Source organism: Kogia breviceps, chromosome 1, assembly GCF_026419965.1.
Source record: "Kogia breviceps isolate mKogBre1 chromosome 1, mKogBre1 haplotype 1, whole genome shotgun sequence".
NCBI lineage: Eukaryota > Metazoa > Chordata > Mammalia > Artiodactyla > Physeteridae > Kogia > Kogia breviceps.
Window position 1 is genome coordinate 180,935,062 of NC_081310.1, and position 18,974 is coordinate 180,954,035.

The 18,974-nt window shown below is 54.2% G+C and overlaps 1 protein-coding gene across 11 annotated transcripts; it reads left to right on the plus strand.

Moving 5' to 3' along the window:
• The first annotated feature begins 945 nt into the window (after nucleotides 1-945).
• Nucleotides 946-18,588, plus strand: FGR (FGR proto-oncogene, Src family tyrosine kinase). 11 transcript variants are annotated; one of them, XM_059036349.2, is made up of 13 exons: nucleotides 946-1,156; nucleotides 8,409-8,471; nucleotides 9,443-9,675; nucleotides 10,148-10,250; nucleotides 11,072-11,170; nucleotides 14,124-14,227; nucleotides 14,471-14,620; nucleotides 15,270-15,425; nucleotides 15,522-15,701; nucleotides 16,300-16,376; nucleotides 16,613-16,766; nucleotides 17,539-17,670; nucleotides 17,779-18,588. In XM_059036349.2, the coding sequence occupies exons 3-13, from the start codon at nucleotides 9,456-9,458 to the stop codon at nucleotides 17,985-17,987; spliced, it is 1,584 nt and encodes a 527-aa protein (XP_058892332.1). In that variant the 5' UTR covers nucleotides 946-1,156; nucleotides 8,409-8,471; nucleotides 9,443-9,455; the 3' UTR covers nucleotides 17,988-18,588. The 11 variants fall into 11 exon arrangements, with proteins under 11 accessions (XP_058892332.1, XP_066870014.1, XP_066870005.1 ...); XM_067013904.1 differs by having other exon boundaries at nucleotides 956-1,156; nucleotides 9,446-9,675; XM_067013913.1 differs by lacking the exon at nucleotides 8,409-8,471.
• The last annotated feature ends 386 nt before the right edge of the window (nucleotides 18,589-18,974 follow it).

An 18,974-nucleotide genomic window follows, 5' to 3' on the forward strand; every position in this document is an offset into this window, starting at 1 on the left:
GCTCATACACAGAAGCACATGTGCCTGCATAATGTGTCCCAGTTGTTGATTCCAAAATTGCAGTCATCACACTCATTGCCTCCAATCACACACTCACACAAACACACACACACACACACACACACACACACACACACACACACACCTGTTCTTACACACGATCCCTGCCTCCCCACTATATCCCAACACACATACTTCTCCACCAAACAGCCCTCCCACACACATCTCTTCCTCCCCAGACAGGAAGGATTCTCCTGGTCCTGGCTGAAGGCTGAAGAAGTAATAGTGGTGGGAGGGGTGATTGAACCCCAGGTTGAGGGGAGGTCAGGGACCCCTGATCGTTGGAAAGGCTGGAACTGTGATAGAAGATGCTACTCAGTTTTTCTAGAACTTGGGTGTGTGCAGGAGGCTTGACACCTCCCTGCTTCCTCAGTGTAGCCCAGTGACTGACCCTCTGAAAAGCAGTTTCCTAAGAGAAGGGTGGTCTGCTGCTCCGCACTGTCCTAGACCCCTGCCTCCCCAGCGCTCGGTCCCCAAGGATGGCAACGTGTGGTGACTAGACCCGAAGTGGCCCTGGTGACAGCAGTCTGAGGTCAACTGGCTGTGAGAATTTGGGTTAAGGTCTGTCCGCATCTCGTCCTCAGTTTTCTCAGCTGCAGAAGGGGGGTGGGGCAGTGATTGAGAAAAGCCCCTCTTAACCTCAAATGCCATGATTCTAAAAGAGCAGGTGCTTCTGGGTGTGAGGAACCTGCCCCTTTGGAGGGGGTCTTGGGAAGGTTGTGCTGGGGGTTCAGGTCTGGGGACAGGAGCCAGGGTGCAGGGGGAGGCCTGGGAAAGCCGAGCCGCGGTAACGCGGGGGGAGGTGGGAAATGGGGGCGGGAGGGCCTGGGATTTGAGGGCCCCTCCCCGCTGCGGGCAGCTGGCTTGGGGCTGGGGCGTGACTGCAAGTTCTCCCCGTCGCCTCCGCCACCGCGCCGCTGCGGCTGCATTAAGAGAAGTCCAAGGCTGCTTCCTCCTCTCTGCCCAGAGGGGGCGGCGGTCAGAGGCGGGCAGCACCCCAGTTTTCTCGCCCCCACCCCCGTCGGTACTTGTGGCTGCTGGGAGCCCCGGCTGGCTAGCCCCGGGGTCGGTCAGAAGCGGTGTCCCCGGGGACCAGGTAGGTGCAGTCAGGTGGGGCTGGATGAGCAGGCGGTGCCCCGCCCCCAGCCCGCCCTAGGCCCCAGGGTCCGGGTTGCTGGGGAGTGGGGGGACGTGAACTTGGGGAGGATTGCTGAGGGAGTTGAAGGCCAAAGCGACCCCGCTCTGAAAAGAGCCTAAAAAGGAAAACCGAGGAGTCCTGGAGAGTGAAACTGGAAAAATTTGGGGAGGGGGATGAGGGAATATGGGGAAAGTAAACTAAAAGGACCCCCAAAAATGGTCTGGTGGGGAAAACGGAGGGAACCTGTAGAGATAGAATTTGGGAAGGGGGCTGAGTCGGGGGAGGGAAGCTGAGGGGACCCCCACAAGGGCCTGGGAACCTTGAGAGCGAGAATTTGGGGAGAAGATGAGGGGTCTGGAAGAGAGGAACTACTAGGTGGGGGGCCTGGGAGAATCAGGTGAGGGAGTTTGCCAGAAAGGGGTCAAGGAGAACCATTTCTGGAGGACGCAAAAACGTGGGGCGCAATTCCGGGGGTCCAGAAAGTCCCCCTATCCGGAATCGGCAGAAGTTGGGGGCGAAGTCTGTAGCTGGGAAGGGAGGGGAGGCTGCCACGCTGCAGCCCCCTAGACTCTCCCGCCCAGCACAGGTGGGCGGGTCCCGGTTGGCTAGGGGACTCCTTCAACTTGCTGGAGGCGTGGGTTCCCGTTTCCTGGGGAAGTCCCCGCCCTCGGCAGGGATGGGCCTCTCTGGGTGCCCCCTCCCCGCCCGCGGTGGCGGTCTCGGTCCACGTTCCTCTCGGGATCCGGGAATTGCTGGCCGCCCCGACGGAAATCCTGCCTTTGACCGCGATTGCAGGGAGGGACTGTCTCCATGGCAACAAGAGGGCGGAGAGACCGAGCCCAGCGCTTGGCTGCAGCAGAACTCAACTCCCGCGGTGCCCCCTTTGGTCCCCTCCCCCCCCGCCATTTTGGGTCTTCAGTCGGGGGCGGCCTGCGGGACAGAGGAGTAAGGCAATGATGCCCAGTGTTCAGGGATCCTGAGGTGGGGAATCTGCATTCTCAGGGACTTAGCCAGACTGGGACCTTGATTGCTGTGTGACTTTAGGCAAGTTATGGGGCTTCTCTGGGCCTCATTTTCTTCATTTGAATTATGTAGGACATTATCTCTGCCCCTACCCAGGACCCATCCCCCACCTCATCCCCAGTCATGAGAACCAGGTGCAAGAAGCAGTTTTTGCCCAGTGTGCTGGAAGGGTTAAGACTTATCACCCCTTCACTTTCTCAAAAGCATGGAGCGGGACCAAAAAGCCTGACGGGGCCTCCAGAAACCAGCACACAGCTGACTTCTAGTGGAATAAATGTTTGTGGGTCTGTTGAGGCCCCATACTGGGAAAGTCAGCAGGTTTGAGATACGTCCCCCACACCCCTGCTCCCCCCCCTTTTTTGCTATTTTTTGTGTTTGTGTTCATGGTATAAGCACTGGTTTGTCAGCAAGTTTTGCCGTTCTCAATTCGAAATAATACAAAGTTCAAGAATATGCGTTTTATGGAAACTTCATTTTATTGAAACCAATGATCCCTGAGTCCTTTGGCATCCTTCCATCTGTGTGTGGTGGTGGGAGAGCAGGGCTCTGTTCCCACTTCTAAGATGCGAAGATGGAGGTTTGGGAGTGAAGGACTGACAGGCCAGCAGTAGGGACCCAGAGTCCAGGGCATCCCGTCCCTGATGTGGTGAAGGAAGTAGCCAGAGATGAGGTCTGTGTTCCCCACTCAACCCTACCAAATCCCACGTAGCCCTCTGGAGAGGGGAGTGGGTGAGGAGGGGAGTGATGGAAGAAGGTGTGGGGTTCCTGGGCTTCATGGCTGGCTCCTGCTCCCCAGTGGGTATGGAGTGGTGAGTGAGGTTGGAGAGTGTCTGTGGGCATGCTTCGGGCTTTGAGTGAATGAACATGAGCATGTGAGCATATGTGTGGGTGTTTGGGTGCTCTCTGCAGCCACCTGGGGCTGACGTGGCAAAGGAAGTGGCCAGACTTTGGAGAGGATGGGTCGGGAGACCCCAGAACTGGGGAAGGAGGAGCCAGGGCGCTTCCTGCACAGAGCAGACCAGGCTGGGCTACCATGGGACCCTGGGGAGGTCTGGCCATACAGTGGAATCTAGGTTCCAGTTCCCTCAGCTCCCCCTGGACCACCCATGGCTCCCATCCCCCAAGAATCTCAATTCTCTCCAGACCCCTATTTTAGAGGCCAATGGGTAGGTTTTCAGCAACAGATGAGAAACCACTTTTACCCACAAGAAATGGAGAAAATTCAGCTGATGCCCTCAGGGCCATGTGGAGGGGAAGTGTGTGTGACCCCTCTCCCACATGCATGCACCTGGCCCTACCGGGATGGCAGAGTCAGACTCTGGTATGTCCTCTTAGCCCCTGGGTGTTCAGGGCTGGGGGTGGTAAGGCCTCAAGCAGGAAAGGTGTGAGATGGTTGGAGGTTCTATGAGAGGTGAGGGCCTCAGTGAGGGAGATGGGGGCTCAGTAAGGGCACTTGAGCCAGTGAGGGGTGGAGGGTCCCAGTGAGGAGTGGAAGCCTTCATCAGGGGTGTCAGGCCTTGGTGAGGGATGGGGTGCGGCGGGGCTGAGACTTGGGCCTGCCCCTGGCCAGCCCAGAGACCTGAGGAGGAGCCGGAACTCTTGCTGGATGGTGATTTCCTGCTGCTGTTCAGTCCTAGTTCCCTTTTGGTGAAATCCCCCAGGCAGCTGGGTCAGCTCAGCCCTCCCGCCTCACCCAGAGCACTTCTCTTTCTTCTCAGCCTTGCCACTCCTCCTCCCTCAGCCTTTGAGGGGGCTTCCTCAAGGGAAGGGAACAGAAGTGAAAGTTCACTGAGCAACTACTGAGTGCCCTGTGCTTTCAGGGGCTTGACCACAGTTGACGTGCAGAAGCAACCCCATGAGGTAGAGATTTACATTCCTATTTTCTAGACGAAGAAACTGTAGCTCAGAGAGAAGTGAACTGACTTGCCCAATGTCTCAAGCTAGTTGTCAGGCAGGGTAGAATTTGAGGCAAAATCTGTCTTCAGATCCCACAGGACGTCCCGTGTCTACATCAAAGCCCTGATGTGGTGTTGGCAAGTATGGACCTCAAGAAAGATGGGTGAGCCTGGGGCTTCTATGTCCAGGAGTAGGGGTGGGAGGGAGGCAGGTTCCCTGCTGGGTGGCCAGCTGCCATATGGCAGGGGTGGTGTGATCACTTGGCCAGGAGCTGGGTAGGAAATATGACATTCATCAGTTAGGGACAGCATGACCTCCTGCTCAGGCTTTGGAGGGCATAGCTGGGAACAGAACTGTGGACCCAAATTAATAATCCTGGCTTTGAATCCCCTGTCTGGCTGTTTGACCTCCAGCAAGTCACTTCCCCCCTACACACAAGAGGGAGGTAGACTGATAAATGGTCCCTGGGGGGCATTCTAGCATATGGTTCTCAGCCTCACTCAGCCACACTGGGCAAGAGCCTTCCCAACAACTGCACAGAAGGTACAGATGCAAAAACTGAGGCTCAGAGGGCTCACGTTATTCACCCAAGGCCCCAGAGCTGGGAAGGACCACACAGAGGGAGATGCTGAAGGTAGGAACCACATGGTCCAGGACTGGACCTCAGCTCTGACATCCACAACCTGATTTTGATCCAGATCAGACTTTGGAAGCCAACTCCTGTCAACCAGATGTTCAAGAGGCATGTTTATTAACAGACTCAACTCCCTGCAGTGACCAGAACATTTGTAGCCTTTCTCTGAGCTAGTGCCTTTCTGGTGTTAGCAGGCAGCCTAGATCAGCACTGAGACAAGAGAGACCTGGATTCAGATTCTAAGAGCTATGAAAATCAGTGATTGCCTGAGAGACCCTGGGCAGGTCACTTCCCCTCGCTGGGCTGTAATGAGAATTCAGGGCATGTAGCACAGGGCCTGGCACACTGTGGGTGCTCATTAAGGTACATACATTATTGCTTTCACAAGGACTTCAAAATACAACATTGCTTATGCTGGGCTTTGGAGCCAAATTGATTGAGGTTGCATTTTAGCTTCCCCTTACTTGCTATGTAGCTAATCTTAGGGAAGTTATTTAACACCTTTGTGACTCAGCTTCCTTATCTGTAAAATAGGGGTAAAAATAAAACCTACCTCATAGGGTCACTAAATGAGATCAATCATGGGAATTGCTTGGCACAATATCAGGCACTGAGTAGGTGTATAATAAATTAACATTTTTAAACTAATAGTTATCCCCCACCCCCACCCCCAACTTTTAGTAAGTCAAATTACCCTCCTAGGAATTGGTGGCTGGTAGTTGAGATCAGAGCTAGGTGAGGACAAAGAGTCCTGGGGGGCTATTTTCATGCAGATGCCAAGCAGAGAGGACCCTACCTGCTCCCTTTCTCCTTTTCCTTATCTTTAGCTCTTCAGTTCTCTGTCTCTGCCTCTCTCTTTCTCCGTCTCTGTCCCTCTCTGTCTCTCTACCTCTCATTTCTGTCTGTCTCTTCTTTGTTTCTTTCTGGCAGTGATATGCTGGAGCTAGCTAGCTGGTACTGGCTCTTGGGAGCTGATTCTGCGAATCTCTTTCCAGCCCAGCGTTCAGGAAGTCACTTCAGTAACTTGAAATAAGCCATGGTGGGAATATTTACACCATGGAAATCAGCAACTGCTACAAATCAGGGCCCTTTTCCCCCCTTTTCTTTTAAGAGTCAGTATACCAGGATACCCTCACCCCTGCCCCCGCTGCCTTGCCAGGGCTCTCCCTAAGCCCACAGAGCCTTCTGCCTCCTTCTCAGAAGCTGACAGTTTCTGAACCCACGTTCCACTCCAAGCATGCAGAATTCTGGGCTCCCCTTAGGCTGATTTGAAAACGTCGTGGTAACAGGTACCTGTGTATTGTTGGAAGTGGCCGCACTGTATCTAAGTGGGGACCCAAGAGGTTGTATTAAGTTTGTATCTCTTACAGAGGGGAGCTCTGTGTGGGTCCGTGACTCAGGGATGGGGGAGCTACATATATCTCTGGGTTTCCCTCTGGGGGCTCCGTGCACCTGTGCATGCTTGCAGGAATGGCTGTAATCATCTGTGTCTGTGACCAGGCAATGGAGAGAAGTGGTTCAGATCCTGGAACCAAACGCCAGGGTACATCATCTGTGTGACCTTGGGCAAGTTTCTAAACCTCTCTGTGCCTCAGGTGCCTTATCAATAATTATACTACTTACCTCGTAGAGTTGTCGTGAGAATAAAATGAGGTAATATATATAAAGCGTTGAATGCAGTGGCTGGCACAGAGGAAGTGCTATAAATCCTCCATATGCTATTCTTTGGGAGAGGCTGTGTGTGTGTGTGTGTGTGTGTGTGTGTGTAGAAAGGTGAGGGCTGAAGGTGTGTGTATATTCACAGATGTCTGCATCTGTCAATCTGTACAGAGGAGCTCAGAGTCTCTGTGTGAGGCGCTACGTGTAGCTGAGGTGACGTGTGTGCGTCTGAGAAGGTGTCGGGAGGGCCGTGTGGGCCTGCGTGTAGGGCTCTGTGTTGTTTGAGATGTGCAATGTGTCTTCCTGTGAGAAGACCTCCATTCCCACCGTACAACCTTTGTTTGCATCTTACCCCCATCTGTTTCCTCAGTGCCTGAAATCCCCTCCCTTGGCTCTAGATGCCCCCCACCTCCACATCTGTTCTCTCCCTGAGCCTAACCAGCCCTGTAGCCCTTCAGACAGTGGCTTCACCCCAGGGGAGGGGTCCTGAGGTGAAGATCTCGGCAATGGCTTGGTGAACAGGGCCTATTTTGGGGCTCAAACCACAGCCTGCCTCACAGTTCACCACATGGGTGTCACCCCCACCCCCAACACACACACAGGAGAACGGTTACAATGGAGCATGAAACAGGCTGGTGGGTCTAGAGTGGGGGTCAGGGCACTGATGTGACAGAGCCATCAGCTAAGCAGTCTGGATCCCGTGGATGCTGGAAGGCTTCCTGGAAGAAGTGAGTAGTGCTGGGTAGGAGGGGCAGAACCCATAGAGAAGAGGGTGGAGGCTATCCATAAAGGGAACTGGACTCAGGAGTTGAGAAAGGCAAGACCAGGCACCTGTCCCAAGGATCCTTGGGCCCCTCTGGGAGAAATCAGGGTTCACTGGGTTGGTCCCACCCTAGAACTCTCCATTCCTCTCGTATCTGAGGAAACCGAGCCCTCTCCCCAGCAGTTCCTCTCTGAGTGTTGTAATGGCAGAGTTTCTGGAGGGGCGTGGAGAGCCCTTGCTCAATGACCCGCCTGCCGTGTCACTCAGAGGACACAGCTACCAGGAAAGGCTTGGCTCACTTAGGGGTTCCCCAAGGGACCCTGGCGGCTCTGGCTTCTGACCTGAGCCTTTCCCTGATGTGGGGATAAGAACAAGCTCTGGGGGCTTCCCTGGTGGCGCAGTGGTTGGGAGTCCGCCTGCCGATGCAGGGGACGCGGGTTCGTGCCCCGGTCCGGGAGGATCCCACATGCCGTGGAGCGGCTGGGCCCGTGAGCCATGGCCGCTGGGCCTGCGTGTCCGGAGCCTGCGCTCCACAACGGGAGAGGCCACAACAGTGAGAGGCCCGCGTACCACACACACACACACACACAAAAAAAAAGAACAAGCTCTGGAGGTGGGAGTCCACCTGCACTCAGCTACCAGATATAGTCCTGGGGTTGCCAGGGTTTACCCAGCCCAGGGTGGGAACAGAGGCAGCACCCCGAGGCTGGGCTTGTTTTTAGGAGACAGTGACCAGAGGCCTGTGGTGAGCTGAGCAGGGCTTGACAGAAATCCTATTAGAGACATGGGTCTAACCCAAAGATACTAGTGTGTGAGTGTACGAGTTTGTTAGCCTGAGAGGCCGCCTGTGGCATGTGTGTGCCTGTGTGTGCTACTGTGCATCAGAGCCTGGGCTCGTGTGAGAGTTAGTTGTGTTGGTGTGTGACAGCGCTGGTGAGCACAGTCACGCAAGTGTGCGCCGTGAGCACTGGCGTGTGACTGTGTGCTGCCATGGGCGCCACGCTGTGTGCTGGTGCGTCAGGTGGATATGAGTGCGAGAGGGCTGGTGTGGTGGTGTGTCCTGTGTGAGGGTGGATGTGTAAGTGAGCCGGGGCTGTGGGAAGGAAAATGAAGGCAGAAGGCACGCTAGGGCCGAGCCCAGGCCCCCTGGCTTCCTGGAGAAGACAGGCGCTGGCGTCTGGCTGCAGGAAGACTGGCAGAGACGTCACCTTCCGTGTCCTCTGTCTCGCCTTCAGGTCTCTGGCCCCTCCCAAGGACTATGCCACAGCCCCACTGACCCAGGAGTAGGGGCCCGAGGGGTGAGTGGAAGGAATGGGGACTGAGGGCTCTCAGGGGCAGGAACTGGGGTAGGGGTGGCCTTTCTGGGCCCCACAATTCCTCACAGCCCCCTCCTCCTACAAGGACCCTGTTGCTAGGTAACAGATGGGGTAGCCGGAATGAGGCAGCTTGAAAGGCCAGAGGCTGGACCCACGACAGGAAATGGCCTTGATCCCCCTCTGCAGGGAAGCTCCAGGTGCAGGCACACAGCCCTCACACACACTTCCACGCAAACATTGATACATAGATGTGCACACACACACAGAGACACACACAGACCCACAGAGACATGCACACCTACTTATACAGACCTACACACACAGATACACACATGCAGACGGGCACAAATACTCCCACCCAGGGCTATGCACACAGTCGTGACACACAGATACAAAGGCACCCACTCACACACACGCACAGGCACGCACAGGCACGCTCACACAGAAACACGCGCACACGTAATACTCATACAGACATGAACACACAGAGTCATCACATGCAATAAACATACAAACACTCATACACACACTCACATACACACACAAATGCAGACATTCACAAAAGGCTGCACATACACACACGCCAGCAAACTCACAAATACTCAGAGATACACACACAAGCACTCTGACGGAATCACAGAAACCCAACACACTGAAGCACTAGGAGGCAAAAATATGTAAATGAACACAGCAACATCGTGAAGCAGAAAACCAGCCCCGTGGAGGAGACACATGCTCTCTCCACACACACTAAGGCAGCTGGGGGTGGGGGGTGGATGCAATGGTGGCCCTGCCCCACCTTTATCCCTCACTAGGGAGGACACCCCCTACTCCAGGCCTGAGAGAGGAAGCTGCATGCCTGTGTGAGTGCGTGTGTGCAAGTGTGCGTGCATGTGTGCCTAGGGCGGCATATCTGGCAGGGGCCCCAAGTGAAGCATGCCCCCGTTCCGTAGCAGGGCACGTGCAATGGGCTGTGTGTTCTGCAAGAAGGTGGAGCCGGGGCCCAAGGAGGATGGTGGCCTGGAAGAGGACTTCAGGGACTTCAGGGCTGCAGACCGCTATGGCCCTGCCCCTACTCAGGGCCGGCCTGCATCCTCCTTTGCCCATATCCCCAACTACAACAACTTCTCCCTTCAGCCCGCCAGCCCCGCCTTCCTCAATGGGGGCACCATCAGGGGCATCTCAGGTGAGTCCAATGGGCTGGAGTCAGGCACTGACTGGACCCTGGCAGGACCTAGGGGAAAGAGAGACCTGGACTTGTCCTTAGGAGCCTCCATTATGATTTGGGACGCACGGCCCTGCTTTTAGCTCACAGTCTGAGGGAGTATGTACAGCCCTACCCTCAGAAACCCTAGTCTGAGGGGGACACATAGTTCTGTTCCCAGTTTGAGAGAAGGACTCTGATGACGGATGCTGGAGGGTAGTCTGCTTGGTGGGGGAGAGCAGAAGCGACTCCCCAAGGGGTCCCCAAGTGGGGAGGGATGGGCTTGAAGGTGTGTGTCCTGAATCCATGTCCAAAGCAGAAATCCACTGGATTCCAAAGACCTTTGCGATCCAGTGCACTGCAGCAGTGGGGAGGCACAGTGCCTGGCTGTGGAACAGGACTCTGGGGGTGCAGCCCCTGTGGTGCCCCCTGATGAGTAGCCCTGACTCTGCAGGGACTGGGGTGACCCTGTTCATCGCCCTTTATGACTATGAGGCCCGAACAGAGGATGACCTCACCTTCGCCAAGGGCGAGAAGTTCCACATCCTGAACAACATGTAAGTGATCAAGCCTCCCAGCTCAGGACATGGCCTGGACTGGAAGCAGGACCCGGAGAGGAATCCTACCTGGTCCTTGTCCTCAGAAAGCTCTAGCCTCGTTGGGGGAGGGATACTTGACAATCGCAAGCCGGGGTGATTGCTACTATGTAGGGGAAGCCTGAGGAACTATGAGCACAGAAAGAACACCAACCGTGGTCTCCAGGGTAGTGGTGATCGGGGCAGCCTTTCTGGAAGTGATTTCTCAGCTGAGGCTAGAAAAATGAATAGACATGGAAAGAAGGGGTGAGAAAAAAAGGAAGAGAGAGCGAGAGAGAATGAAACTAGAGAGAAAGAAACTAAATGATGACTTCTGGAAACCACTAAGTGGTTCAGTATAGGTGGGCCATAAAGTATGAAGTGCAGAACAGAGAGAGGAGATCCTGGAGAGGTGGGTGGGAGCAGATTCTGCAGGGCTTTTTAAGCCATCTTGAGGAGTCTGGATTTTATCAAGAAGGAAATATAGCCATTGGAGGGGTTTTAAATGGAGAAGTGACCTAGTTAGCTGTCCACTGCCCGCCCAAACCCCAGCCCAGCTGAAGTGCCAGAAAAGAAAGCCAGGAGGCCCAGATGTCCCCAAACATATTCCTTCAGTGGGGAAAAGCTCCCAGGGCGGCTGCAGTGGCTGTGGGTAGACCAGACGAAAGCCTTGGGGAGGGTGTGTACCCAAGGTGAGGGGTTGGCAGGGCCAGGGTCCACCTGATGCTCGGTGTGACCCTGCCTGGCCCCATGGTGCCCCAGGAGCTGGGTTGCCAATGCCGCCGCCTGTTCTGTGCCTTCAGTGAGGGTGACTGGTGGGAGGCTCGGTCCCTCAGCTCTGGACAAACTGGCTACATTCCCAGCAACTACGTGGCCCCTGTGGACTCCGTCCAGGCTGAAGAGTAAGTAGGGGTTGGGGGGAGGCCAGCCTTACAGACAGGACCCTGGAGTCCCGACTCAAGGCCACCTCTTGGGCAAGTCACAGCTCCACTCTGAGCCTGTCTCCTTACCTGTAATTCTGTAAGATCTTTGTGAGGATAAAAAGATAATAATGATGACACTAAGAGTAGGTAAATATTATCGAGCATGTACTATGTTCTGGACACTATTCAAAGTGCTTCCTGTGCATTAACAAAGTTAGAAACTAATAGAATACAATTTTACAAATGAGGAAACTGAGGCACAGAGAAATTAAATATCCTGCCCAGTTCACATGGCTAGTAAGTAGGTGGAGCTGGTATTTGAACCCAGATACTCTGGCTACATTTTCTAAGCATTATATATATATATATCTTCTCGGAGATAACAACAGTTTATGAGCTTTAAAAAAATTGTAAAGTGCTAAACAGATGGAAGGGGGCATTACTTAGAATTAATTCTATTAAGGAATCAGGGAAGTATCATTTATGGAGTATCTTGATGTAGTTGAGATACTGTGACAGATACTTTACCTATGTAGATTCATTTAATTTTCACAGTAACACTATGGATATTATTATTGTGCCATTTTACAGATGAGGAAACTGAGGCTCGTAAAAGCTCTTTCCTAGCCTCACGTATACATACATATATGGGAAAAGTAAAGATTGGAAAGACGGCAGAATGGGAGTCACCAGGACTTGGTGACTGATTTGCCATTGGGCTGTGGGGAGTGGGAGGAATCCAGGGTGACCCAGAACCTTCTTGAGGAACTGAGTGGGTGCCATTTGCTAAAGTGGGGAACACAGGAGCAGGTACAGATACATGAGAGGGCTTGTTAGGTTGAATTCGTGGAGATGAACACCCACGTGGAAGAGACGGCCAGCAATTAGATTAGGTTGTGCTTTGTATGCGAGGTGCCCAGCCCATGCCAAGCCATGCCCATGAATTAGCCCAGAGGAAGAGGCATCTTATTCTCATTGGAACTAAGGCTCCTTTGTTTGCTGTGGCTCCTGCAGAGGGCACACCTGGGCTGGGGTGGCAGGACTCTTCAGAGTGGAGATGATAAATAGAGCTGCACAGGGGAGTGAAGGAAGCGGGAGAAGAGTGAGAGAGAGATTGTCCCTAGGACCCAACTTTGGAAAGAGCTGTTGGAAAACCAGGCCAGGCTAAGTCAGAACAGCCAAGAGGGCGGAGGGGAGGTTTCAGGAAACAAGAGAGGGAGTGTCAGAGGCTGCCACTGGATTTGGCAATGGGGGTGACCTTGGTGAGAGATCTCTCCATGTGAAGTGGGGGTGGAGGCCAGACAGCAGAGCCTGGGAGGGAGTGGGAGGTGAGGAAGTAGAGACCCAAGTGTGAAGTGCTTTTTCAAGTGAAGGAAGGTGAGAGATATAGCAGAATGTTGATGGCAAGATAGAGCTTAGAACGGTTTCCTTTGGGGAAGGAAGAAATGTGGGCATATGTAGAGGCTGGTGGTGGGATGGAGAGGCTGCAGATGGGGGCTGGTCGGTGGGGGAGAGGTGTCCTTGAGCAGATGGGAGTGAACGGGGTCTTGAGCTCAAATGGGATGAGGCCTTCATCCGGAGAGGGTGGTAGGAGGCATGGAGGGGAGGAGAGGTGATGAGGCAGAAGGTGAGAGGTTTGGGGGTCCACATCTCGGTGGCAGTGTTGTGAAGTTCAGAGAGGCACTCCGTGCAGTGTCATGGTTAAGAACAGTGTCATGGTCAAGAGCGCATGCCCTAGAGCAGACAGCTTGGGTTCCTATTCTGGCAGCACAGCTTAAGAGTCGAGTGGCTGTGGGTAAGTTGCTTAACCACTAGGCATTTCAATTTTCTCGTCTGTCTAATGGGGGTTAATAATAGTACCTACTTCACAGTGTTGTTATAAGAATTAAATGCATACATATATGTATGACAGCAGAGCCTGACACAAAATAAGTGCTGTTATGATTATGTCAGTTATTAAGGAAGTAGCTAATGTCATGCGTGTGAGTGGGGTCAGAGCATTGAAAAAACCTGGGAATGTGTTGTGTCTGCATAGTTCTTCAACAGTTTCTCCTTTCCCACCCTGCCTGCCCTCCTGGACACGCTATTTGCCAATGCCTTTCCCTCTTCCCCAAACTGCGTAGTACCCAGGTATGGATTGACAGTCCCAGAGTTCACTGAGACTGCCACCTCCCTTGATTTGAAAACTATGCTCCTTTTAATTCAGCCCAAGATGGTCACAGGCCAGTTTAGTGATCAAATGACATCTGAGTCTTCTATGACAACCTACGGTCACCTCGACTCTCCCAGTGTACTCTCACAGTTGGTTTCAGGCTACAGTTCAGTCCCAGGAAGAATATCCAAGAGACAGCAGGAATGCTTGAGGTCTGAGGTTGAAGTAGAGACTTAGAACAACATCCAAATTTAAGAGAGTGGAGGAAAAGCAGCAGTCAGAGCTGGGCAGGAGCAGTCAAAAAGAGGGGAAGAGAAGCAGGAAGGGGTGTCGTTCTGGACGCCAAATGAGGAAAGGGTTTGAGATGTGTGCAGGGAGAGGAGTCTGAGAGATTGCCTGCGATGATGGGAAAAGAAGTAGGGTGGGTGGCAAAGGCTTTCACGTAGAGCTCATCAGCCAGCCCAGTGGGCAGGTCAGTTCTCCTCTCTGTGCCTCAAGTTCCTCATCTGTAAATGAGCCTATGGAAGGAGCAGTAGTGAGATGGACCCTGATGAGGTCACTGATGACCGGGGTTCTAGCAATTTAAATTCAAGAGAAACCCAGAGAGTGAAGAGAAGTCTCACCTTTATTGGGCACCTTGTGTGTACCAGGCATTCTACATTCGCCTTCTCTGTGATCCTCCTCATCAGGCTTAATCCTGGCTAGTGAGGTGACTTTTCCCAGGAGGCTGAGTTGGGGGTTGAACTGGGTGTATCTGACTCTTGCCTGCCCTCCCAACAGGTGGTACTTTGGAAAGATCGGGAGGAAGGACGCAGAGAGGCAGCTGCTCTCCCTGGGGAACCCCCGGGGGGCCTTTCTCATTCGAGAGAGCGAGACCACCAAAGGTGGGGCTGAGCCACTGCCACCCAACAGGGAAGCCTAGCCATCAGGGGGAGGCTAGGAGCAGTGGGGTGGGGCTTGGGACAGGGCCACGACTGGGACAGGGTTGGAGGGGCAGAGCTAAACCTGGGACTGGGTTCAAGGGATGTGGCCATCCAACCTCAGAGTCCCCAGCCTTTTGGGCCTCTCTGGGCTCCCAGTCTGGGGATGAGGAGGAGAGCAGGCCCAAAGGTGACGCTTGCCCACAGGCGCCTACTCCCTGTCCGTCCGGGACTGGGACCAGTCCAGAGGCGATCACGTGAAGCATTACAAGATCCGCAAGCTGGACACAGGTGGCTACTACATCACCACGAGGGCTCAGTTCAACTCGGTACAGGAGCTGGTGCAGCACTACCTTGGTGAGGGCAGCCCTCAAGGCTGGCGTGTGCTTCAGATTCCTGAACCAATCGGCTGAGACTGAGGCCCAGAGAAGGGAAGGGGCTCCCAAAGCAGTAGTGGCTGGACCAGAACTAGAACCCAAATATCTGGGCTCCCAGCCCAAGACCCTGCTCTGTAGGTTTCCAGAGGAAACTGAGGCATGAAGCTGTCCATGGCCAAAAGGTGCCCTCTAATGTCTGAGCTGGGTAGGAGACTGAGTGCACCTAAGTTGGAGGATGGGCTGTGGGGTTGAGGGGAAGGTTAGCATCCATGCCTGGTTTCTGCTTTGGTTGGGTAGGCCAAGGATAGGTCTGTGGAAGGGTGAGGGCTTCATGTCCACACCTTTCTCTGGAATTCCCAAATCCATTTCTACCTGTCAGGCCCAGCTGGAGGCCACCTTTTATGCGAAGGTCCCCAATCCCTTCAGGGATCATCTCTCCCTCTGGTGCCACCTCCTTCCCTGGGCACCAACATGTTCACCTACTCAGTGGACCAGGTTGCCTTCTGCCCTGGCCTGTGACCTCAGCTGTGTCCTAGTTCCTTGATCTTGGGGGCTGCGGTGGGATGAGGAATGTGTGGTCCATTCTGGCCTGCCTTTGACCTCCAACCTCCCAATCCCCCACTGCCCAGAGGTGAACGATGGGCTGTGCCACCTGCTCACGGCGGCCTGCACCACCGTGAAGCCGCAAACGCTGGGCCTGGCCAAGGACGCCTGGGAGATCAGCCGCAGCTCCATCGCGCTCGAGCGGCGGCTGGGTACCGGCTGCTTCGGGGATGTGTGGCTGGGTACGGAGGTCCTGGGAGCGGGGGTCGGGGCCCGAGGCAGGGGCGAGGGCTTGGGACGGCGGCGAGCCAGTCCTGACAAGCCTTTCCGCCCGACAGGCATTTGGAACGGCAGCACGAAGGTGGCGGTGAAGACGCTGAAGCCAGGCACCATGTCCCCGAAGGCCTTCCTGGCGGAGGCGCAGATCATGAAGCTGCTGCGCCATGACAAGCTGGTGCAGCTGTACGCAGTGGTGTCGGAGGAGCCCATCTACATCGTGACAGAATTCCTGTGCCACGGTGAGGGGCGGGGTCATGAGGCGGAGTCTGGGAGGGCGGGATTTGGGGCGAAGTTAAGGTGCGTGTCTCTGGGGGAGGAACTTGGGTGGCGACTTGGGATGGGACAAGGAACAATGGGCAGAGTCCGAGTGAGGAGCCGGAATGAGTGAAAACACAGGAGTGCTGGGAGTGGGGGCGGGGCCAAGTTAGACGGGGTGGGCCCTGCCTGGGGGCGGAGCCTTTGTCTGGGGGCGGAGCCTCGTGAGTGGTCAGCTGGTGGGTGGGGCTTGGGCGAGTGAAGGCGGGATCTGTGATGAGAAAGGATCTGGGGCAAAGTCTTAGTGGGGCTTCTCTAGGGAGGATGGAGGAAGAGAAGAAACGAGACGGGGGCAGAATCAGGGTGTCTGTGAGAGTAGGGCCTGGGCGAGATCTGTGAGGGGTTGAGGCACCTGGCAGAATCCTGAGTGGGGGCGGATCTAGGGTGAGAGGCCCTGGGAGCAAGGGGTGGGGTCAAACTATGTGAGAGGAGTCATGGAGAGGGGTGAGGCCAAGCGAGAGAAGGCAAGCCTGGAGCTGGGAGTAGTGTCTTGACGCTGATTTTTTGAGTTCTCCTCCCCAGGTAGCTTGCTGGAGTTCCTCAAGGACCGGGAGGGCCAGGATTTGAGGCTGCCCCAGTTGGTTGACATGGCAGCCCAGGTAAACTGGGACAACAGCCTTTATCTCTCAGAGCCCCTCCTATTATCTTCCACAAATCCCGGTGTCCTCAAACGCTTAGCCTACTCCTGGAAGTGCAGCCCCAGCCCCTGGATCATCTGTGCAACCTGAGGCAGGGCACTGCCCCTCTCTTTGAGCCCCAGTCTGGAAAGTGGGTTTTTCAAATGATCCCTCACACAAACCATGGTGTTCCCATCTCTCTATACCTTCGCCCCCAGGTAGCTGAGGGCATGGCCTACATGGAGCGCATGAACTACATCCACCGAGACCTGAGGGCAGCCAACATCCTTGTGGGGGAGCGGCTGCTGTGCAAGGTTGCTGACTTTGGGCTGGCCCGTCTCATCAAGGATGATGAATACAACCCCCAGCAAGGTGCCCTGCCTCACCCCACGTTCCAAGAGCTCCCCAGTGCACCAAGGGGCTGCCAGGGGGCCCCACTTTCCCGCAGACCATCCGGGACATTCCCACTCTGATGTAGTGTAAGAGGCAACTCTGGGTTCAAACCCAGCTCCTCCACTTACCAACCATGTGGCCTTGGGCAAGTCACCTAACCTCTCGGGGAGCTGTCTTTTCTCACAATAAAATTCTCAATGAAAATATTCAGACAACAGTAAGTCCACAGATATTTATCAAGCACCTACTACGTGCAAGGCACTGCTATTAATCTCAAGTGAAAGACCATAGAGTGTAATAGGGAAAATGCTGTAGCCAGAATGCCTGGGTATGAATCCTAGACACTTACAAGCTGTGTGATTTGGGCAAGTTATTAACTACTCAGTGCCACCTTTTCCTCTTCTGTACAATGGGGATAATAATAGTAATAGTAGAAAAAAAAAAAAACCTCACAGGGTTTTCATGAAAGTTAATTGAATTAACGCACGTAAATCGCTTAAAATGTTGCCTGGCATGTGGTAAAGGCTATTCAAGTGTTAGCTATTATTATGATGAGAATTATTACAATGTTTGGAAAGTGCCCAGTACTATACTAGACACAGTAACAAGTACTGGCTAGATACTAGGTCTTTCCTGTTATGCCCAGAGACCTCTGTGCTTAGGGTCCCCAGTCCTAAAGATGCCATTCTCTTAATCGAGCTGTTCCCAGGGATTTCTGCACTAACTTTCCCTTCTCCCCCGATCTCTCCAGGGACCAAGTTCCCCATCAAGTGGACAGCCCCAGAGGCTGCCCTCTTTGGCAGATTCACCATCAAGTCAGATGTGTGGTCCTTTGGGATCCTGCTCACTGAACTCATCACCAAGGGCCGAGTCCCCTACCCAGGTTTGCTGGGAGGTGGGGAGGTGGAAGGGCGGTCATGGGAAGGGCTTCTTCCTGGTTGCCTCTTCAGGAGGGGCTAGGCCCCCTGTCTGACGGAGCCCCACCCTCCAGGCATGAATAAACGGGAAGTGATGGAACAGGTGGAGCATGGCTACCACATGCCGTGCCCCCCAGGCTGCCCAGCATCCCTGTACGAGATCATGGAACAGACCTGGCATCTGGACCCGGAGGAGAGGCCTACCTTCGAATACCTGCAGTCCTTCCTGGAGGACTACTTCACCTCCACAGAACCCCAGTACCAGCCTGGGGATGAGACATAGCCTGTTTGGGCATCAACCACCTCTCTGGGGGTGCTCACCAGCCCTTCCAATTCCCAGGGCTCCGGTCCCAAAGCCCCCCAGGCCTAGAACCCTATAGAGTCCTAGCATGTCAGGGCAAGCAAGTTGCTTTGGCATCATCTGGGGCAGCCCATTCATTTTAAAGATGGGGCAAATCAAGGCTCAGAGAGAATCCCTCACCAACTCTGGCCCCAAGCTCTATTTCTCCCCTCCCACTTCTGCCCCTGCATGCCTCTAGTCTTCCTGTCCGCACTCCCCCCACAAAAGAAATGCTCAGATCTTGTCTAGTTATTTATAAAACTGTATATCCTTTCCCTCACTTATCTCCTGTCCCTGCTTTCCTACCCTGTCATCCCACCCTGGTCCTGGCCCCCAGAATTCACCTCCTACTCAATTCTCTCATGTCTGTAAGTTACAAAGAGAGGGAAAGACTTTGCCGGATCCCTTTCCCGCTGGGTGGATTCTGTAGTCCAGGACTGAGGTCCAAGCCCAGGGTAAAGGAGAGTGTTGCCGAGGGCTCATCATCTCTCTGAACCATGTGTGTGTTTACTGATTTTATAAATAAGAAAAGTGATAATATGAATCCTTGAGCTGTGAAAATCCCTTCCTGTGGGAGGGATGGTGGTCTGTGGGAGGTGAGTGGGGTTGCTTTGGCTGCTGGGAGGCAAGGGAGGTAAGAGAGCGCCCTAATGCCTACTAAGCACAGGGCACCCAAAGTGTGTTCTAGGACACCCCAAAGTCCTGAAGCTCATCCGCATGTGAGTTTAGGGTGAGTTGAGAGATGGCTATAGAAGACAGATAACTGCAGATCAAAATATCGCCTTCATTACTGATGTGGCTTTCAATCTGCATGCAGTGGTTTTGCTAATTCTTTACTTGATTTCAGCAGATTTACTGTTCATCACAGGCACCACAGCAGACCCTCAGGCCTCCCCCAGTGGGGCAGGGGGAAGACCACAGTGGACCCTC